The 23,003-nt window shown below is 40.9% G+C and overlaps 2 protein-coding genes, 1 long non-coding RNA gene and 1 pseudogene across 17 annotated transcripts in view; 2 read left to right on the top strand and 2 right to left on the bottom strand.

Annotated features, from left to right (window-relative positions):
* Positions 1-234, bottom strand: part of GAD1 (glutamate decarboxylase 1) — a 42,984-nt gene extending 42,750 nt beyond the window's left edge. Inside the window, exon 1 of one of the 2 annotated variants that reach the window (XM_005671944.4) lies at positions 59-234. The gene's annotated coding sequence lies outside the window, so the exon portion shown is untranslated. 2 annotated transcript variants of the gene reach the window in all.
* A 2,595-nt stretch (positions 235-2,829) lies between these two features.
* LOC106506278 (uncharacterized) overlaps positions 2,830-23,003 on the top strand; it is a 144,957-nt gene continuing 124,783 nt past the window's right edge. For both annotated transcript variants that reach the window (XR_014829530.1, XR_014829529.1), the window contains exons 1-2: positions 2,830-3,484; positions 5,755-5,883. This is a non-coding gene — a long non-coding RNA (uncharacterized LOC106506278). The remainder of the gene's footprint in view (positions 3,485-5,754; positions 5,884-23,003) is intronic.
* LOC102167206 (large ribosomal subunit protein eL31 pseudogene) lies at positions 14,726-15,317 on the top strand (annotated as a pseudogene).
* The window catches only part of ERICH2 (glutamate rich 2), an 89,486-nt gene continuing 85,940 nt past the window's right edge, over positions 19,458-23,003 (bottom strand). For 11 of the 13 annotated variants that reach the window (XM_084999466.1, XM_084999463.1, XM_021075353.2 and 8 more), the window contains 2 exons: positions 20,290-20,361; positions 19,458-19,660 (listed from right to left, as the gene is read on the bottom strand). In XM_084999466.1, coding sequence (XP_084855592.1) covers positions 19,539-19,660; positions 20,290-20,361 — 194 coding nt within the window. In that variant the 3' untranslated portion in view covers positions 19,458-19,538. The remainder of the gene's footprint in view (positions 19,661-20,289; positions 20,362-23,003) is intronic. The other 2 variants (XM_084999464.1, XM_084999468.1) reach the window with 1 other exon arrangement.

Here is a 23,003-nt window from a genome sequence, read left to right as displayed (position 1 = left end):
CCAGCTGAACAGTCGCGGCTAGTAACTGGGAAGATTCGGCGGCCGCGCGCTTACCCACCTAGGCTGGGCGACAGCAAGCCGGGCGCTCCGGTCGCTCTTCGGCGTAGCGCCCAGCAATCTGCCTGGCTTGGGCCCGGCCCTGCCACAGGCGTAGTCTGCCCGGCGTCACCTCCAGCTGCCGCCTCTCTCCTGGTAGCACCGTCCCGCACGCGAGCGCCAGTAAGAGAAGAGAGCGATCCGGAGAGGCGGCTGCTGGGCTTCAGGGGAGGCGGGGGCGGAGTGGGGAGGCGGGGGCCGGCTCGGCGGGGGAATCACGAGGCCGCTGCTCGCGGGGGCAGCTCGTCGGCAGAGCGGCGGGGCTCCTTGCAGGTGCCTGCTGCCTCTGGAGCTTTAGAGGGCGATTATAAATCCAAATCACGGGTTTGCGCCGGAAAAAAAAAAGAAAAGAAAAGAAAAGAAAAAGCCTAATGAGTAATCCAGAACGTACTCAACACGCTCTGTTTTTTGAAATAGGCAGAGTATCGGGTAAAGAGACGGAAAAGATAATTCTGCCTCGCTGAGCGCTCCTCCCTCCTTTTGCTCTTCTCCACTCCCATATCTTGGAGAAGAAAAGAGCAGTTGCTTTGCCTCAATTTCTTCCCCTGAGGTTTCCCCAGCTCTGCGACCCCACGATGCCTCCCTGAACGAAAGAGCGCTCTGGGTCGTGTCTTTGCTGGCTCACTTACGGAGCCAGGATTGTTGTAAAAGCGAAGGAGGCAGGGATGAGGGGGGAACACTCAGACCCTAAAGGACTCTACGTTTCCTTTTCACTTCAGTTTCCTCATCTAGGTTAGAGCCTTTCGAAATACTTGACTTGAGCACAGCTACCCAGTGCCACTGGCAGAGAAAAGGGTCCTGTTTCCAACCCACTAGGCACGCCCTCCTAGCTTTGGTTCCCTTGGTGATGGGGAAAGGAGTCCTCCTGATTGATCACATCTGAAGGTTAATAACACGCACGAGCGCAGCTCCACACACAAGGGGAACCCAAGCAGAGAGGTGGCCCGGGGGCGGGGATAGGGGAAGCGGACCGGCCCTCTCTGCTCAGGCCCAATTCTCTCCACTCCCCCTTTCGATTTTTAAGGATTCTCCTTTTGCAATATTTAAACATATTTAACGAACTACCGCTTTCGGAAAGCCCCTCACTGTAAAAAGGCTTTCACGGAACATTTTCCACCAGATGGCGCCAGGAGGCCAGAGACCGAGAGCCCTATGCTAGCCGGGTCTTTTCTCCTGTGCCACAGTCAACACCTGGAGGGGCTAGCCTGGCTGTTAGTCTCCGGCCTTTTCAAGCTATCCATCCTCTCGTCTCTAATTTATCTTCTCCTCTTTGCTCTACCTCAGTTTCTTCTTCTTTAGGGCCAAAGTCGATTTTTGTGTCTGGATGACACCGTGTAACCAGTGATTCCTTTACTCATTTTCACAGTAAAAAAAAATTTTTTTTCCTTTCGCGGTGCGGCAGGCAGGGGTTATTTATGGATACATCTGCGGCCTTGCAGGTCCACCAGAGGCCGGTTCCTTCTCTCTGAAGGTCTTATTGCCTTTCACCACGACACAGTGGGAATGCTGAAAATCTTACATAGCATAGAAAATTCCATAAAGAAGATAGAAGATTCTGCTCTGGGAAGACATAGTCCAATCAGTAAGAGCGATCTCGTTGTGAGGTTTGAAGTAACCGCGTTGCCCTTGATACCAAAGAAAATACTGCTGCCCTCTCTCTACCTTACAATAAAAAGTCGGGCACTTTTTAAGGACGGAAAAGCATCCCAAATTGAGGGCGTGCGGTAACGTCAGCTCCAGGTGCCAGAGCTCAGGTCTGGAAGGGTGGGCGTGCCCACTCCGCGTAGGAAACGTCCCTTCAAACCGCGCACCACGCAGTTTCTCTGCAAGGCTTGAAATGTGCGGTTTACTATGAGTTGGAGCTCGGAATTCCGCATAAGCCCCCTCCTCGAGCCTCCCTAAAAATGACTGCACCAATCAGGGAGCCTGGTGCTTGTGCTAAATCAAGAGGCGCGGGGCAAAGAGGCCGCTCTGAGGAGGGCTCCACTCAGGGCATGCTGTACCAGGAAGGCGCCCGCTCACCCTGTCTCCTCCACCTTCTTCCAGAAAGAAAGATTCTTTTACCTTCACCTGTGGCATTAGACTGAGACATTTCCAACCACCCCCTCTTCTGACCCGGTGTCCAAAAAGCACTCACTCCTAACGTTTTAGCCAATAAAATAATCTCGTTGGAGAAAGAATTCTCCTACAAGACTGTGCATCGCAAATGAGAGTTGAGTCCGTCCAACTGCTAGGATATCCCTCCCTTTCTCCTTTATGGGGGGGAGGGAGAAGGAATGGAGGCTTCTGCTCATCTTTAATTTTAAAATGTTTAATTAAATATTAGTAATCAATTAAAGTGAATGTTTGTCAGTCACCTACTTTGTGCCAGGTGCTGTTCTCATAGCGCGTACACTGTCCCAGCAACTTATATTATCTCTGCACTCAGGGATATTTCAGTTAGGCAGGAAGAGTTACAGACTTGGAGACTTCATGGCTTTGATTTAGTTTCTAATTATCTCCCATTCCAACCCATACTCTTGAGCTCAGCGGAGATGGTAAGAAACCGAGGGCCTGGAATTCTACAGTTTCAGCACATGGAATTCGGACGCAGGGCACAGCTCTTTCAGCACCAAGGACAGAGCCCCCCGGTCTGGCGGCTTAAGCCTCTCTTTTGTCCCCTGGGGTCTCCAGCTTTTGGCCAACCCACCACGCTGGTCCTTCTGCCTCCCCGCGGCAGTAGTTGCTGTGTTTGTTTTCCCGTGTTAGGAGGGTAGTAGTGATGGAGAATTTCGCTCCATTCTCTCCTCTCCGGTGAGAATTTTCAAGGAGTGTGGTTGTGCTTGTTTTTTGGCTCCTCAGAATATTTGGGATCTATAGTTTTGTTTGTGTCTTCCCACTCTTCTTTTTATCTTTTATTACTCCCGGAGGAAGATGCCTTAGATAATGGGGGTGGGAAAAACATATCCTCTCTAGGGACTCGAACCGGTGGTGAAGGGTGACCCGGAAGGGAGTGGTATCCGCCCAGCTGTTTCGTTTCCATTTGATCTAAGATTTAGCGCTTTGAAGAAATGGAAACGGGAGGCCCAAAGGCAGAAGGAGGGGGTTGAGTGCGACCTCTCCGGTCTCTCTCTTCCGGGCATGGAGGTTTTGTGAGCTGCAGCCCGGGCTCCTCGATTATATCCTACAAGGACAACCGTCCTTTAGGTCAAGGATGGCTGGACTTGGGAACACGACCCTCCGCCGCCCACAATGTCCTTTCCTCAGGAGGTTTAAAGATATTCCAACCGAATTTGGAGCCGAGCCTTTCGGCAAAGGAAAAAAGGGAGTGGGTGGAGTAAGGAGTGGAAGGGGCGCCCAAACGGGCTGCGAGGGAGATTTTTCTGCATAAAACATGGTCCACGTCAAGGTGAGTAAATATGAAACGTCAATTTTTTTTGACGCATGTAGTAGCATTTTTAGCCTCCAGGAAAGGTAATTTAGAGCCACAGTGTTGGTTCATTTCAGCCGGCTCGTTAAAGTCTATTTTAAGTATCTAATTTATGACCAAAAAGGGGGGGGGGGGAATGGCAGTGCTCATCGTTTAAACGTCTGTCTCCCGAGAAGAGAGCTGTGGGAAACGTTGTTAACCTTACGTTTGGCTTTTAAGTGAGAGCGAAACATAACTCTCTTCGGTGTGTTCATGCACTTTAAAAATAGTTCCCTAAAATCATTCTGGACTTTCTTTGGGAATTATCTATATTGACACCCCTACTCGCAAGAGACCACATCCTCAGTGGCAGGAAAGGGTTAAAAGTGTGGCGAGGGAGGAGAATTCCAACCCCAGAACACCTCCGGAGAGGACTCCGGAAATTACAACCTTTAGTTCTAAAGAAGAGCTGAGTTTCTCAGACGTCGTCAAAAGGTTCCTTCCCACTTGCTATTCAGAAGGTGAAAATATTCTAATATTAAAGAAATTAATCAAAGGGAATAGAGTAATTTGTATTTGGGCAAATCCTGTGCACATTTTTAAGACGCCCTGTTCTTGCTATTTCAAACACGACGACGGAGGGACCACCAGGTGGCGATAGATTACAATTTCTGAGAGGAAACAACGTGCTCCACAAGGGAGCAGTTTTTGAAGGAAAACTGCAGGGAGGCCCTTCCCAGTTCACACTCACACTCTGCCATATTTCACAAAGCAGCACCCCCCGCCCCCTTTTGATGCTGAGAGGTGCTGCCGGAAGTGGCCGTAAACACTCAGGATCTCTGTCCCTTTGGTGAGAGAGAAGGGGATGCAGAATATCCCTTTCTTTCCTGCAGATCTGCTCCTTAAAGGTAGCCACAGGATGGGAACCCTGGTATTAGGCAAGGAGTTTCATTGCGAAACTGGACACCACGGAAATAACAGATCTGGACTGCAACTTCGGCAGAGAGCTCCTAACAAGTATCTATGTTTTCAGTTCTTTTCTCAACAAAAAACTAAGGCCAAATTAGCCCCTTCCCAAAAGAGTGGGATGCAAGAAAGATGACTTTCTACATGCGATGCTTTTTAGTGAAACAGAGTATGGAATACTGATAGTTGAGCCTTACAGTCGAAAACCCATGTATAACTCATAGTTGGCTCTCCATCTACAGAGCTTCTCAACATCCACGGAGGATCAATTCTTTGTATCCCAGGTTCTGCATCCACAGTTTCAACCAACCTGAATCCTATAGAACTGTAGTATTTACTATTGAAAAAAAATTCACATCTAAACTGGATGATCACAAATCAAACCTGCTTTGTACAAGGGTCAACTATATTTTATCTACTTGTTTCAGTGTAAAAGCTCTTGAACTCTTTAGAATAATAAAAGTAGGAGTTCCCGTCATGGCACAGTGGTTAACGAATCCGACTAGGAACCATGAGGTTGCAGGTTCGATCCCTGCCCTTGCTCAGTGGGTTAAGGATCTGGTGTTGCCATGAGCTGTGGTGTAGGTCGCAGACACAGCTCAGATCCGGCATTGCTCTGGCTCTGGCTCTGGCACAGGCTGGCAGCTACAGTTCCGATTCAACCCCTAGCCTGGGAACCTCCATATGCCGCGGGGGCGGCCAAGAAATGGCAAAAAGACAAAAAAAAAAAAAAGTATTTGGCCCTTGTTTTCAGACATAGGTGCCTAGGACTGCTGTTTGTGAGAGGTTCTGGAAGGTTCTTAGTTGTGGAGCATCTGATAACTCAAATTTCTATTCCAGATTGGATTCTTTCCCTAATCCTGGCCAGTTACTTAGGGGAGAAAACAGAACCTTATTAGGAGAGATTCATCATTGCTTCTCTAGCTCTGTTTCCTTCTTGGCAAGAACTTACAAGTAAAAGCTCCCTGGAATTCATGCACACTCAAGGTTCTCACCTGTGTCAGCTGCAAATCAGTGCTGTGGGTTTTCTCAAAGTCATTGGTTACTTGGAACTCATTCTATCTTACTCTCAGTTGTAAGGCTGAGGTCTTGTTTTCTCTGCCTTTGGGTGAGTCAGGGATCCTTTAGATCTGCAACAGCCTGAAATCTCAAGAAGTCCCTAAATATGCAGATTAAATGGTAATCTTTTCCACTGGGGCTCTAGGCATGTTGTCTCAACTGCATAGCTTGGGATAAGCCAAAGACAAGCAGCAGAGCATAGGGAGACTTGAACTGGTAAATCTTTTTTTTTTTTTTTTTTTCAGTTCCCTAGATCAGAACTGTATACTCTATACCACCCCAGCCCCTACATGCGTACCTTGATATCCAGCTTGGCCATATGATTTGCTTCGGACACAGGAATGGAGCAGAATCGCAAACCCATGAGTTTTGAGGTAATGCGTGATGTGCATCATTTTTGTGGCAGAAGCTGATAATATACCCTTTCACACCAAGGTGGCCAGGGAGAACCAAGATGGGACCCAGAGAAAGGGCTTGGCATTGGCTGCCAAGGATTGCTTAGTGTGGGTGTGTTCAGTCTGGCCCCAGTGGAGAGAAGCGTGGTGCATTAGAGACCTCTCTCTCTATTTCTCACTTAAGAAGCATGACTAACTAGTTATATCTATATAACTAAATTATAGAGGTGAGAAATAATTCTCCTGGAAATTATGTGGTGGGTTTATTGTCTGAATTCTTACTTAATCATTACCTGAGGTCCTCTACTTTGCAGATGAGGAAAGCGAAGTCCTGAGAAGTTTCAGGATTTCCAAAACACACACTTAGTGAGAATCGGGTTGGAAATGCTTCTTCCTTCAGCCTCAGTGCCCTATGCACTGCTCAGTGAGGCCTCCCCGCTCTGCCACAGAATAACCATTTGGCCTTGGAATATCACTTAATCTCTCTGGACCCCTATAATGGGATGGGTAGAGTGTCAGATGAGACCAGATAAAGCTTCATTCATCTGAAATAATGAATTAATAGTGTTTTAGGACTCTGCTTACTGCGGAATCTTCTCATGTTGTGAATGCTATGGACTCAAAGACCTCTTAAAGTTTTCAAGGCAGCTTGTTACAGGAGGAAAAGCAAAAAATTTAGACGTGTTCAAATCTCGATTCTACTTATCAGCTATTATTTAAATGCTCTCAGTCTAAATTTTCCTATTAGTAAAAGGGGAGCTAATCTCAACTTTATGGGCTGTTTTATTTGAGGTCCACAAAACCCATGTTCACAAGTTCAACTGCCTCTGGTTTATGGCTTTCAATGGATGTCAACTCCTGCTCCTGTTTTTGCCCCTTAGTTCAACAGTGATTTTGGTCCATTTAATTATTTTCTCCTTGGATGTATAAGCTAAGCCTAATATATGTCTTAATTTGTTGCCCATTTGCTTTAGTAGAGCTTTATCATCCCTTGACATGGACTAGAGAGCTTCCTCTTCAGTGATTTAGAGATGTTTTTTAACCTACAGAGTTTTGATTCCTAGAGAAAATTTTCTTTCTTTTTTTCTTTTTGCCATTTCTTGGGCCGCTCCCGTGGCGAGAAAATTTTCTGATGGAACATTCAGACTCAGCTGAGAAGAGGTGAAAGGGCAGCAATTTTATGCCAAAGTCTTCACTCTGCCCCAGCGACACTGAACTTCTTGCTATTTCTTGAACATTTTCAGCATGGTCTCACCTCAGGGACTTTGCAATTACTATTCAGAGGAAACTTGAATAGTAATTGCAGGTGGAATTGGAATGTGGAATGTGGAAACCTCTCCCCCCACATATCCAGAAAATTTGTTCTAGATTTTGGTCAAATTTTCAAATGTTATTTTCTCAGTGACCTTCCTTTATCCTACTATATAAAATTGTATATCTCCACCCCCCACTCCCACCAGCCATAGCACTCCCTATACTGTCCTGTTTTTTTTCCTGTAACACTTTTTAACCACTTGACATATTGTATAACTTATTACTTTTTCTTTTCACTAAAATGTAAGCTCCATGAGGGCAGTGACTTTTTTTTTTTTTTTAAACCAGTGTATCCTGGCATAGAATGGTTGCTGGAACACTATAATCACCCAGTGCATAACTGGCTGGGTTTTATTTTGGGCGGCTGAATAGACAATATATTCCTAAGCTCTTCAGATGGCCATCTGGAAGGCGCGTAGTGCCTGTGGAGCGAGTGTGGGCAGTCATTTTGTAGTTGTTTTACATCACTTTCTTTCCTTCATCTGGATTTGGAAAGTAGACAAGGAAGAAATAAGTCCCCTAAAGTCACAGCCACCTAGGAGACCTCAACTAGGCTATGAAGGAGCAGTCAGTTACATCAGTATTCAAAACCATTGCTTTCACAAGTTGCAAAAGATCTCAATTTAGCAAGTTCCAGTTTCTCAAAAGAATTCTTTTAGTTTTATTTAGTGCATAGGATTTTAAATATTTTTTTGTCTTATTTTCTCTCATTGGTGGGACGTGAACCAAGGAAAGGTGGCTTTAGGATGACTACATTGTCTGATGACTTAAGTATTCTGCTCCACCTTTGGCTGAGTTCTTCAGATGCCAACAGGAAGAGACTGAATTTGGTGCCCATTATGGTGGGGACGAGACTTTCCTCCCAACACTCTGTCCAATGGTGGATAGGAAACTGAAATGTTTCTTCTTTACAGAATGATCATTTTCAAGTAATCCTTTTTATGGAAAGACATTCAGATTAATTTTTCTTTGAGAACATACACTTTCGGACCTGGGGACACAAACCACCAAAAGCCTTGTCACAGAGTAGAAGAGAAGGCTGAGGAGTTCAAAAAGGTGGGAAGGAACTCAGGAAAGCTAACCAACTATTATGTTTTTGTTTTTTGGTTTTGGTACAGTTACTTATATAGCAATAGGCATACCTGATCAATTCTAAAAAAACAGTGGCTTTTGGAGGCTCTTGGTGATGATTTGCAATGATCTCTACTTAATTCATCCAGTTGGGCATAAGGGTAATAAGCAAGCTTGTGAGCTGACTGGTTAATGTTCTATGAAGATCAGCACTTCTGTTTCAGATGACCTTTCTTTTCTGAATTTAATGATCTGCTTATTTATTAGTTAGTATGGATCCTGATCAGAAGCTTCCAGTATACCAAAAAGTATACTAAGGTCTGCTAAGATGCTTCACATACAATAGGCAACTCATGAATATTGCTTCCATTCCTTGTGTCAACTTTTTAAAAAAGTTTTTTTTTTTTTAAAAAAGGACATTTTTTTTCCTTTAAAGTAATAGGTGATTGTTAAAGGAAGTATATAAATTTATAATGAACAAAAATGAAACAACCTCATCTCCTAAACACAACCATAGTTAACATTTTCTTTACTTTTCCCCCAGATTTCGTACCATTCCATGTGCAGGCTTAATTTAATTTTTTTAATACTGAACAGTTTTATGTTCACAGCAACATTATCCAAAGGTGGATGCAATCCAACTGTCCATCAGTGGATGAGTAGACAAGCAAAATGTGAAAAACACACACTGTGGAATATTATTTAGTCGTAAAAAGAGATGAGGTATAGAAACATGTTAGGGCATGGATGAAGCTTGAAGACACTATGCTGAGTGAAATAAGCCAGCCACAAAAGGACAAAAACTGTAGGATTCCACTTAGTTGTGGTACCTAGAGTAAATTCAGGAAGACAGTAGAACAGTGGTAGCCAGGGGCTGATGGTAGAGGGGGATGAAGAGTTATTGTTTAATGCATACAAACATTTTAGTTTGAGAAGGTAAAAAGTTCTTGAGATGGATAGCAGTGATGATTTCACAATATGAATGTACTAAAAGTTACTGAACTGCATGCTAAAAAATGGTTAAACTGGTAAATTGTATGTTACATTTTATTACAATATTACTTTTAGTTATAAAAGTGACATGTGGCCGTGATAAAAAAATTCAAATGCATACATGGAAAAGTAAAACTCTTCTTACCTACTTCCCCTCCTCATTTGAACAACCCAGAGATACCCATTCTAGCAGATTTCATGTTTCTACTTTTCACATACGGTAACTGGTAGAAGGATCTGTCAATTCTTCTCCCTTGGTTTTGAGTGGCCATGACTCTTTGGGGACCTGGGGGTAACCGAAAGAATCCAGTTAGCCTTACAGTCTCAGAGGATGTTACTGACATCATTATACTTGCTGGGCTGTGGCAGATGCATACAGTAGAATGCTCTTGGCTGCAAAGTAACAGAAAACTGGAAACAACTGGCTTGAACAGTAAGAAAAATTATTGTCTTACATAGGATTTTCAGAGACAGGAAAGGCACTAAGCCAGATTTGACTGTCACCAAGGACCAGGTTCTTCTTTTCTCTTTCTCCCACTGTCCCTACCACTGGCTTCAGGATAAATCCTCCCAGGATTCTAAGATGGATAAAAGTAGTCGCAAGGACTATATGGTTACTTTTTTTTTTTTCCCTGTCTTCTTTAAAAATTGAAGTACAGTTGATTTACAATGTTGAGTTAGTTTCAGGTGTACAGCATAGTGATTCAGTTATATATAAAGTAAATACATATACCTTTTCAGATTATTTTCCTTTATAGGTTATTATAAAACGAGTATAGTTCCCCATGCTACACAGTAGGTCCCTTTTGATTATCTATTTTACATACAGTTGTATATATTAATATATAGTGTATATGTTAATCCCAAACTCCTAATTTATCTCTCCCCATCTTTCCCCTTTGGTAACCATAAGTTTATTTTTTATGTTTGTGAGTCTCTTTCTGTTTTGTAAATAAGTTCATTTGTATCTTTTTTTTTTTTTAGATTCCACATATAAATGATATCATAGTATACTTGTATTTGTCTTTGGCTTATTTTATTTAGTATGATAATCTCTAGGTCCATCCATGGTGCTGCAAATAGCATCATTTCATTCTTTTTTTCTGGCTGAGAAGTATTCCATTGTATATGTACCACATTTTCTTTATCCATTTACTTGTCAGTGGCCATTTAGGTTGCTTCCACATCTTGCTTGTTGCAAATAGTGCTGCTATGAACACTGGGATGCATGCACATTTTCAAATTGTAGTTTTCTCTGGATATATATGCCCAGAGTGGGATTGCAGGATCATGGTAGCTCGATTTTTAGTTTTATAAGAAACCTCCATACTATTCTTCATAGTGGCTGTACCAATATACATTTCTACCAGCATCATAGGAGAGTACCTTTTTTCTCCACACTGTCTCCATAATTTATTATTTGTGGACTTTTTTGATGATGGCCATTCTGACTGGAGTGAGGGGTTACATCATTATAGTTTTGATTTGCATTTCTCTAATAATTAGCAATGTTGAGCATTTTTTCATGTGCCTGTTGGCCATCTATATGTCTTCTTTGAAGAAGGAGGATATTTTGCCCATTTTTTTATTTTTCTTTTTTTTTTTTTTGATATTGAGCTGCATGAATTGTTTGTATATTTTGGAGATTAATCTCTTATCAGTTAGTTGCATTGTTTGCAAATATCTTCTCCCATCCTGTAGGTTATCCTTTTGTTTTCTTTATGGTTTCCTTTGCTGTGCAAAAGCTTTTAAGTTTAATTATGTCTCATTTGTTTACTTTTGTTTTTATTTCCATTACTGTAGGAGATGGAATCCAAAAAGATATTACTATGATTTATGTCAAAGAGTGTTCTGCCTATGTTTTCCTCTGTGTGTGAGTTTTATAGCAAATGGTCTTACATTTAGGTATTTAGCCCATTTTGAGTTTATTTTTATATATGGTGTTTAATAATTCATAGAAAGGTACAACCTCCTAAGACTGAACCAGAAAGAAATAGAAAATACAAACAGACCAGATACAAATACTGAAATTGAATCTGTGATTTAAAAACTCCCAACAAACAAAAGTCCAGGGCCAGATGTCTTCACAGGGAATTCTATCAGTCATTTAGAGAAGTTAATACCTTCTGAGACTATTCCAAAAAACTGCAGAGGAAGAAACACTTCCAAACTCATTTGGATATCCAAATCAGACAAAAACACTACAAAAAGAGAAAATTACAGGCCAATATCACTGATGAACATAGACTCAAAAATCCTCAACAAATACTAAAAAACTGAATCGAGCAATACATTAAAGGATCAAATACCATGATCAAGTGGGATTTATCCTAGGAATGCAAGGATTTTTCAATATCCACAAATCAATCAGTGTGAAATAGCACATTAACAAATTGAAAAATAACAATATGGTCATCTCAATAGATGGAGAAAAATATTTTGATAAAATTCAACATCCATTTTTGATAAAAACTCTGCAGAAAGTGGGCATAGAGGGGATATATCTCAACATAATAAAGACCATATATGACAAACTCACAGCTAACTTCAAAAGCTGAAAGCATTTCCTCTAAGATCAGAAACAAGACAAGGATGCCCATTCTTGTCACTTTTATTCAACATAGTTTTGGAAATACTACCACAGCAATCAGAAAAGGAAAAAAAAATAATGAGAATCCAAACTGGAAAAAAAGAAGTAAAATTGTCACTGTTTGCAGATAACATGATACTATATATAGAAAATACTAAAGATACTACCAGAAAACTACCAGAGCTCATCAATGAATCTGGAAAAGTTGCAGGATACAAAATAAATACAGAAGTATATTGTGTTTTTATACACTAACAATGAAATATCAGAAAGAGAAATTAAGGAAACGATCTCATTTACCACACATCAAAAATAAGAAAATATCTAGGAATAAACCTACCTAAGGAAGCAAAAGACCTGTACTCTGAAAATTATAAGACACTGATGAAAGAAACTGAAGATGACACAAATAGAGAGATATAATGTGTTCTTGGATTGGAAGAATCAACATTGTTAAAATGACAATACTATCCAGGGCAATCTACAGATTCAATGCAATCCCCATCAAATCAACAATGGTATTTTTTACAGAACTAGAACAAAAAAATTTTTTTTAATTTGTATGGAAACACAAAAGACCCCCAAAAGCCAAAGCAATCTAGAGAAAGAAAAATGGAGCTGGAGGAATCTGGCTCTTTGCCTTAAGATTATATTACAAAGCTATAGGAATCAAAACAGTATGGTACTGGCACAAAAACAGACATTAGATCAACAGAATGGGATATAGAGTCCAGAAATAAACCCATGCACCTATGGTCAATAAATCTATGACAAAGGAAGCAAGAATATACAATGGAGAAAAGAGAGTCTTCAATAAATGGTGCTAGGAGAACTGGACAGCTGCATGAAATAGCATGAAATTAGAACATTTTCTATATGCTTTCTTATCTCATGTTTTATTAGCTGAGAGCTGAGTTCTGTCCATGTCTACTATTAACTAGTAGTAAAGGGATATTAGTCAAACGGTATCAAGTTTCAATTATGCAAGATGAATAAGTTCTGGAGATCCAATATGTATTATGGTGACTATAGCTAACAATCCATATTGTACACAGGTCTACCTCATTTTATGATGCTTCATAGGTACTGTGTGTTTTTAAAAATTGATGTTTTGTGGCAATCCTATTTCAAGCAAGTCTATTGGGGCCATATTTCAAATAGCATTTGCTCACTTTGTCTCTGTGCCACATTTTGATAATTCTTACAATATTTCAAACCCTACTAGCAAGAATATTATGACTTGCTGAAGGATTAGATGATGGTTAACATATTTTAGCAATAAAGTATTTTAAATTAAGGTATGTATATTATTTCTTAGACATGCTATTATTGCACATTTAACAGACTACAATATAGTATAAACATAATTTTTATATACATTGGGAAACCAAAAACTTCATGGGACTCACTTTAACATGATATCAGCTTTATTGCAGTGGTTTGGAACCAAACTGCTATCTCTGAGGTATGCCTATACTTGAAATTTGCTAAGAGGATAGATCTTAAATCTACTGAACACACACACACACACACACACACACACACACACACACACACACACACACAGAGGTAACTATGTAGAGGTGATGGATATGTTAATTAGCTTCATTGTGGTGGTCATTACACATTGTATATGTATACCAAGTTATACACTTTAAGTATATATAAAAATATAACTTTTATGTCAATGACATCTCAAAGTTGTTAAAACAAACAAACAAATAGCAAGTGGGATGAAAGTACCATGATTAGCTTAGACTTATCATCTAGGTTGAAAAGGCTGGAGGGAGAATTGACCAGTATTTGCCATAGGCTGTCTCCTGATTCAAAAGGGTACATTTTGAACAAGGCTGTGCAAACCCATCTCATCTTCCAGTGCCTCGCTTCACAAGCCTCAACTTTTGCACATTGCTCCCTCCTACCCCATATTGTAACTTATATCCTATGTCAGCTGGGTAGTTTATTAGGAAAGGCAATCAGAGAGAATTTTGACCTCCTTTGATTGTCTTGAAGGCCACGTCATACCTGCCTCATGTGAATTCCCAATACCTCACAATATAGGACACTAGCCCAGAAGCCCAAAACCTTTCAAATAGCTTTAGGCTTTCCTTCACATCTGGCATTATGAATTCTGGTCAAGGGCTCCCTGCCCCTTGTCCAACATTAATATTTCAGGCAAATACCAAAATTATATAAACCTTACATATCAACCAAGGGTATAGTTAAAAAGAAAAAAAAATTTCAATTAAAGGTAGTGTAGTTTATCACCTGACTTAATATATAGTTGGTCCTTGAACAAAATGGGACGGTTTTAACACTCTGAGCAGTTGAAAATCCAAGTAGAGCTTAGAGCTCTGTATCTGAGGTTTGGCATCTGTGGCTTGGTATCCATGGATTCAGTCAACTGAGGATTGTGTAATTTTGTAGGATTTACTATTGAAAAAAATCCACTTGTAGATCTACGCATTTCAAATTCAAGTTGTTCAAGGGTCAACTATATAAGGAGATGAAGCATAATTGAAAGCTATGTGAGAAAAAGGGAGTGGAAATTCTTAATTTTTTCTTTTCTTTTTTTTTTTTTTTTTGCTTTTTAGGGCTGCACCCGTGGCATATAGCAGTTCAAGGACAGGGGTCAAACTGGCGCTACAGCTGCCAGCCTATACCACAGCCACAGCAACGAGGGATCTGAGCTGCATCTGTGACCCACACTACAGTTCACGGGAATGCCGGATCCTTAACCCACTGAGCAAGGCCAGGGAGTGAACCTGCATCTTCATGGATACTAGTCGAGTTCATAACCTGCTGAGCCACGATGGGAACTCCCGGGAGAGGCAACTCTGATTCCACATTGGGATGGCTGGGGCAGTGGTCCAGATGCAACCAACTGCCCTGAACGAAGGTTGTGTTATATACATTCTCTAGGGTATTAGATGGTCTTTACTTCCTAAGTTATTCCCCCTCCTTCAATCTGTTCCTCTCTACTGGAATGTTAGGGAGGAAAGTAAAAGTGAAGGGTAGGGCATTAGAGTAAAATGATCTGGATTTGGAATACCTCATGCTCTTCCTTTCCAACCTGTACCCTGAAAGAAGTATAGGGAGAAGGAAGAGGGCCGTCCTGCCAATGACAAGGTAGGGACCAGAGAATACACTGTTTCCATTCACAAGCATGTCCGTGGAGTGGGTTTTAAGAAGCACACCCCTTGGGCACTCACAGATTTGGAAATACGCCACAGAGACAGGAACTCCAGGTATGCACCTTGACACCAGGCTCAACAAAGCTGTCTGGGCTGAAGGAATAAGGAATGTCCCATATTGCATCCATGCGTGACTGTTCAGAAGATATAATAAAGATAAAGATTCATCACTGATGATCTATATACTGATTACCCATGTACCAGTCACCACTTTTGAAAATCTACATTCTGTCAATGTGGATGAAAACTGACCACTGAATGTCAAATAAAGTTATAAAATCACCAAAAACAAAGGACCAAATTTGTCAATTCCCAGGCTGATGATCTTTCGTAGGTCTCGATTTGTTCACATGTAAATGGGGATAATAACACCTACCTCACGCAGGTCTTACGAAGACTAAAAATATTAACATATGGAATTAACATGATAACATAGGGAATTAACACCCGGTACAGTTTCTAACACATACTAGGCTATCAGTACATATAATTATGCTTGCTACTCAACATGCTAATCTTAAAACATCTGAAAAATAATCCTCCTTTTGCCTTATGTCCTCCAACAACACTTCATCCTTCTTCTTTTCTTCATTGTCAAACTCCTTGTCTTCCGTTTCCTCACCCCCAGTGCACTCACACTCACTGAGAAATAGCTCTCCTCCATCCCCCAGTGAACTGGTACCGTCTCCCTGGTGTCACCAACCATCTCTTTGTTGCTATCCAGTCACACGTTTTATTTCTTATCATACTTGTTCTCTCAATTACTTTAGGTAAATGAGATTTTTTCAGACTGTGAAACTCTTTCCTGGGCTTCTGTGGTGTATTCAAATATCAAGATGCTTTTGGTAGCAGGTAAAAGAAACCTCAGTCTTAACTGCTTTGAACAGTTTATCTGTCCTAATGGGAGGCTCACAGATAGAGGGCTGGCTCCTGAGCAATTGATTCCATGGCTATACATCACCAGGAACCAGGTTCATTTTGTTCCACCACCCCCAGCATCAGATCACCTCCTCTCGTAATCACTGAATGGCTGAATGCAATGTGTGCTATTTTTCATGTTTTTAATTTTTAAAACCCCAGCTATTTGTGACTCACTATAGTGATTTCATAGCTGACCAATGAGTCATGACCTGTAGTTTGAGAACATATTTTTTCTACCTGGCTACTAGAATGCTCTTTCCAAAATACAGTCAATATTTTCCTTAAAATCCCTCAGTGGCCTCCCACTACTTTAAGGATAAATTTCAAACTTTAATGTGGCTTGTAAGACCCTCTGTTTCCCAATCCCTTTATCACCATAGCGTCATCTGTCTCTGCTCTAACTGGTTCATTTTCATTTCACAATTCAACCATACCTATTTACTTTCTGGACTTAGAATGTATCTGCTTGGAGTTCCTGTCATGGTTCAGTGGTTAACAAACCCAACTAGCATCCATGAGGATGCAGGTTTGATCCCTGGCCTCCCTCAGCAGGTTAAGGATCAGGCGTTGCTGTGAGCTGTGGTGTAGGTCACAGACATGGCTTGGATCTGGCATTGCTGCGGCTGTGGTGTAGGCCAGTGGCTACAGCTCCGACTGGACCCCTAGCCTAGGAACCTCCATAGGCCACAGGTACAGCCCTAAAAAGACAAGAAAAAAAAAAAAAAAGAATATATCTGCTGATAGAATGACCACTCTTCCCAACATCCACCTCCTTGTAGCTAATTCCCCCTCATTCTACCTTCTCAACTCGGACTCCATTTCCCTCTGAATGCTTTCCCTGGATGCCTGGTGTGGGCTAGGTGCCCCTCCTGTGTACTCCCTTAATGCCCTGGGCTTCCTCAGTGGTGGTGTCTATCACCCTGTGTTTCAACTACATCAGTGCCATTTAGGGACTATGCTTTGCTCTCCATAGTATATATATATGTAGTAAATATTTATTGAGTAGATAAATGAAACTATTTTGGTGGGTTCCCATATTTAATCCATTGAGTGGACACCCTCACACATTTACATGTTGTTGAGTATTTGGGTTCTTTCCCACCACTGTAAGGTGTTAGAAGGTTCTGAAGAAGGCACAAGTCTGGAACTGAACCGTCTACATAGATACAACATGTTTGCTAATTTATTAAACAGTTTCTACAGTTTATCTTTGTGAGAAGCAGCATCGAACACTGGGTTTAAGATTCACTCAATCTTTCATACTGGGACATAACCTAGCATCTTGCAGCCTTAATTTCTTCTTTTACTTCCAATACCCTAGTTAACATTCACCCTTGGATGTGCCCAGCATCCCAAATTCAACTGATGGGGTGACATAATAGCATGCTCTTAGGCCTACTGTGAGAAGCCAGTTGGGGGGGGGAAATACTTTGCAGATTATGTTTAGCTCTTAGAGTATTATATTTAGCTACTACATATATATACATACTATATTTAGCTACTACAGACACACGTCTATGTCAGGTTACGCCAACACTCTAAATTACATCCATTAAGGAGTGCAAGTAGGATGAAGAATACGGATTAAGGGTACATAGCTATTAATATGGATTATCCTGGGAGTTCCCATTGTGGTGCAGCAGAAACGAATCTCAACTAGTATTCATGAGGATGTGGATTCAATCCCTAGCCTTGCTCAGTGGGTCAGGGACCCAGTGCTCCCGTGAGCTGTGGTATAGGTCGAAGATGTGGCTTGGATCCCATATTGCTGTGGCTGTGGCGTAGGCCAGCAGCTGTAGCTCTGATTCAGCCCTAGCCTGGGAATTTCCATATGCTGCAGGTGTAGCCCTAAAAAGCAAAAAAAAAAAAAAAAATATATATATATATATATATAAGATAAAAAATAAAAAAGGATTATCATGCATGATCAAAGCTTATAAATTTTTAGACTGTAACATGGCCTATGATACCATGGCTATTTGTAAAGTTCCTCCTCAGAACTTTCCTGTTCCTTTAAAAGAAAACTAAAATCTCATTAGTGTAACTAATTTAGTCTGCAATCAGTTTTATGATATTTATTGAACTTCTTATGGGACGGGCCCCCCAAATAAGGGAAGTATCATCAGATTGACATATGGTGGTTTTCCCATGGTGGGGAGGAAAAACGAATACCCCACAAATGAAAGGAACAAGTGGCTCCTGTGATCTCTGTTAGTCAGCCCTGCAGTGCCGACCATTTGTATAACTAGATGGCCATACATACCTGTCTTCACGTCTTTCAGACACGCCTCTAAAATGGTGCAGCAGAATTTCTTCCTCTGAATGTGGGCAGGCTAGGAAATACCTAAAGAAAAAACTATGCTGTAGGCATTTCTGATACAACATGATACTGTGCTAATATAAGAATAAAAATTCAAAATGCCTATCCCCAAATCAGAATGGCACACTCAAAACAAATGATTTAGGAATAGTTTTCTCATGTCTTTTACCTCAATTATCTTACAATCTAATTTGAAGGTGGCAGAAATTCATCAAGGAATATAGAATCAGCAAGATAACATAGATTAATATATTAAAAGTGTGATAAAGTCTTATAAATGTTTTATGAAAGTATATAAACATTGTCATTAACTTTCACTTCATTCATTCATTTGGTATACACAGCCCATTATTTGCCAGGCACTTGTCCGGTTGCTAGCAAATAACTGGGAAAAGACAAAGCCCTGCTTCATGGAGGTGAAATTTTCTGACAAGAAGGGAGGCGATAAAAAGAACAAGTAAATAAATAAGAACTTCAGGAGCCGGTACATATACAGAAACTGAAATAGGAAGTTCCCTTCGTGATGCAGGGGAAACGAATCTGACTAGTAACCATGAGCATTCGGGTTCCATCCCTGGCCTCACTCAATGGGTTAAGGATCCGGTGTTGCTGTGAGCTGTGGTGTAGGTCGCAGATATGGCTTGGATCCTCCATTGCTGTGGCTGTGGTATAGGGCAACAGCTGTAGCTCTGATTCAACCCCTAGCCTGGAAACTTCCACATGCTGCCCATATAGCCCTAAAAAGAAAAAAAAAAAAAAAAGAAAAAAAGAAACTGAAATAGATGATATAAGAGTACCTGAAGTGGTGGACATGGGCGGCGTTAAGAGTATGGATTCTGGAGGCTTAATGTCTGTATTCAAATCCAGTCTCTACCAATCAATAGGTATATGATGCTGGGAAAACTACCCACCCTCTCTGTGCATCAGTTTTCTCATCTATCAAATGGGGATAGTAACAGTGCTTATTTCATGGGTTTGTTGGATTGGACAAACTAATGTGTATAGAACAGCACCTGGCATGTAGTGTTTTCAAGGACTATTTCCCTCTCCAGGTAGCTCACATTGAGCTAAAATCTAAATAATAAGAAGGAACACAAACTAATATGGGTAAATTAAAAGACCTCTGTACCAAATAAAGAACAACTGAGACTGAAACGCAGCTCTCTTATTTATATTTCCATAGTATACAGCAATGAAAATACATGGAGATTAAACTATAGTAGAACTGTCATCACCCATCTTCACAGTCATCAGAGCTTTCCCCACTTGAGTCCTCACTGTTTTCCCCTTCACTCTCACTGCTGCTGTCTTCTTCACTCTCTTCATCATCTTCCTCAAGGTTTTGAGCTTTCTCTGCAACAGAAAGGAGAGGACTGCTTAAAATGCTTCTTAATATTTCTACCCTGAAAAGTCACAATTCTCTTTGTTTCCCCCTCCACCAAGAAATATATATTTTTGGAATGAGCTGAATGTTGCTAACTGTATGTAGGGTCAAAGTAGTAGGACATAGAAGAACATATTCTTGGTGGCATAAAGATATTTGTGGATTTAAAGTACATTTAAAACAAAGGCCTATACAAAGCAGTTTTACTACTGTGAACTTAATTCTTAAATAGAGTAAGAGTTAAGTGAGAATTAGGGAAATTAAAAGGATACTGGCTTTCCTTGGAACTGTGGGATAACCCCTTTAGTGCCTGGGGCAATTAACACACAATTAGTCCTACCTCTGAAGGCACTGCTGGTGCCCGATACCTTGTGCCCAGGGAGCCTGCTTTCTTGGGCAGTCCCACCCCACAGAGAAAAGAGAGTCATCTTGATCATCCACAGAAGACAAGCTGGTTTCACAAAACCATCCAAGACAACCACTTAGCCTTTTCTTAACCACTTCCTGATGATGTACTTTGCTAATCTCCTGGGATAACACATGTTTAAATAGTGACTGCTCATAGTTCTATGAGAAGGAAGCAATTTCAAATTTTTACCCATCAGCAACATTTCTTCAATAAGTGACAAAAACTCCTTGGCCTCAGGATTTTCTGGTTCATAGATTAGGACTGAAAATGGACAACAGAATGCGTGTTATTAATGTTCAAAGTGTTTCAGCAAACAGCCTCCTCAGGATGAGACTGAAACTGTCAATCAGAGTAAGTGAAAATGCATAAAGTGATAACACCAATTATACACGTATTATCTAAGTGCAAGTAGAGAAAATGCTCTACTTATCTAAGGTGGTCTGTAAAGGAAATAATCCTCATTATATTTTCTACCTCCTGTCCAAAAAACACCAGTTTCATCACTATGAGGCACCCTCAGAGGCCTGTAGCCAGTTTCTTGATTATAATCATTCCTCAGACAAGAGACAAATCTTGAAAAACATGCGGACTTTGCTAAGTAGTCATTGCCTACTTAGCAGCACTCTCACCTCTTCATTAGACCCATTGTTTTTGCTGCTATTTATTCTTGTTTGCTGATCCTTTATGTGAATATGTCATCCTTCCTTTGGACCATAACCTTAGATTTTTTTTTCAAGCTTGTTGGTGTGTTACCAATGTCCTGGAGGCTGGAAAGATTTACATCTTTTGTCTCAGGGTTTTCTAGACTAGTTTTTCAGATCTCGTTCTACAGATCTCTCTCTGCTTTCTTTCTACCTGCCTTATTCATAATGCTGCATCATCCTTTTAACGTTGGGACGCCTGCGTAATATCTTGATGGCCCCCAGGGGGCACTGAAACACCAAGTGTGCTATTTGGCTAAGACGAAAAGAATTGTGGATGGTTCACCTAGGTCCTCCAAGGACCTCATGTTATATGGCTTTTATCCTGGCTCACCAAATGAAGTCTTTATTTCCTAATTCACTAACATAACAATGTACCATCAATCTGGGTTAGCATGAGTGTGCACTTGCTCAGAACCTCCTTTTAAGGATCCCATAGGTATTTATACATCCTTTAAGGCTTCTAATAAAAGTGATTTTAAAATACATGTTTTATAATGATTTTTTCCCCATTATAGCTGGTTTACAGTGTTCTGTCAATTTTCTACTGTACAGCAAGGTGACCCCTTCACACATACGTGTATACATTCTTTTTTCTCACATTATCATGCTCCAGCATAAGGGACTAGATATAGTTCCCAGTGCTATACTGCAGGATCTCATTGCTTATCCATTCCACAGGCAATAGTTTGCATCTATCTATTAACCCCAAATTCCCAGTCCCCCCCACTCCCTCCCCCTTGGCAACCACAAGTCTGTTCTCCATGTCCATGAATTTCTTTTCTGTGGAAAGGTTCATTTGTGCTGTATATTAGATTCCAGATATAAGTGATATCATATGGTATTTGTCTTTCTCTTTCTGACTTACTTCACTTAGTATCAGAGTCTCTAGTTCCATCCATGTTGCTGCAAATAGCATTATTTTTTTATTTTTATTTTTTTTTAATGGCTGAGTAGTGTTTATTGTGTATATATACCACATCTTCTTAATCCATTCATCTATTGATGGACATTTAGGTTGTTTCCATGTATGGTGAATAATGCTGCAATGAACATGCAGGTGCATGTGTCTTTTTCAAGGAAAGTTTTGTCTGGATATATGCCCAAGAGTGGGACTATTGGGTCATATGGCAGTTCTATCTATAGTTTTCTAAGGTAACTCCATACTGTTTTCCATAGTGGTTGTACCATCTTACATTCCCACCAACAGTGCAGGAGGGTTCCCTTTTCTCCACATGCTCTCCAGCATTTGTTATTTGTGGACTTTTTTTTTTTTTTTTTTGTCTTTTTGCTATTTCTTGGGCCGCTCCTGCGGCATATGGAGGTTCCCAGGCTAGGGGTCTAATCGGAGCTGTGGCCGCCAGCCTACGCCAGAGGCACAGCAACGCAGGATCCGAGCCGCGTCTGCAACCTACCACAGCTCACGGCAACGCCGGATCGTTAACCCACTGAGCAAGGGCAGGGACCGAACCCGCAACCTCATGGTTCCTAGTCGGATTCGTTAACCACTGCGCCACGTCGGGAACTCCATTTGTGGACTTATTAATGATGGCCATTCTGACCAGTGTGAGGTGGTTCTTCATGGTAGTTTTGATTTGCATTTCTCTAATAATCAGTGATGTTGAGCATTTTTTCATGTGCTTGTTGGCCATCTGTATATCTTTGGATAAATATCTATTCAGGTCTTTTGCCCATTTTTCAGTTGGGTTGTTGGCTTTTTTGCTGTTGAGTTGTATAAGTTGTTTGTATATTTTAGAGATTAAGCCCTTGTCAGTTTGAAACTATTTTTGAAACTATTTTGAAGTTATTTTTTCCCATTCTGTAAGTTGTCTTTTTTTTTTAATGATTTCCTTTGCTGTGCAAAAGCTTGTCATTTTGATTAGGTCCCATTGGTTTATTTTTGCTTTTATTTCTGTTGCTTTGGGTGACTGACCTGAGGAAACATTTGTAAGGTTGATGTCAGAGAATGTTTTGCCTATGTTCTCTTCTAGGAGTTTGATGGTGTCTTGTCGTATATTTAAGTCTTTCAGGCATTTTGAGTTTATTTTCATGCATGGTGTGGGGGTGTGTTCCAGTTTCTTTGGTTTACATGTGGCTTTCCAGTTTTCCTAGCACCACTTGGCTGAAAAGACTTCTTCCCATTTTATATTCTTGCCTCCTTTGTCAAAGATTAATTGACCATAGGTATCTGGGTTTATTTCT

Source organism: Sus scrofa, chromosome 15 (assembly GCF_054392235.1).
Source record: "Sus scrofa isolate SSC_HxYL_T2T_F1_AM1 chromosome 15, Sscrofa_HxYL_maternal_Yorkshire_Landrace_v2.0, whole genome shotgun sequence".
NCBI lineage: Eukaryota > Metazoa > Chordata > Mammalia > Artiodactyla > Suidae > Sus > Sus scrofa.
Note: the sequence above shows the minus strand (reverse complement) of the source record. Positions and strands in the feature narration are given on the sequence as shown.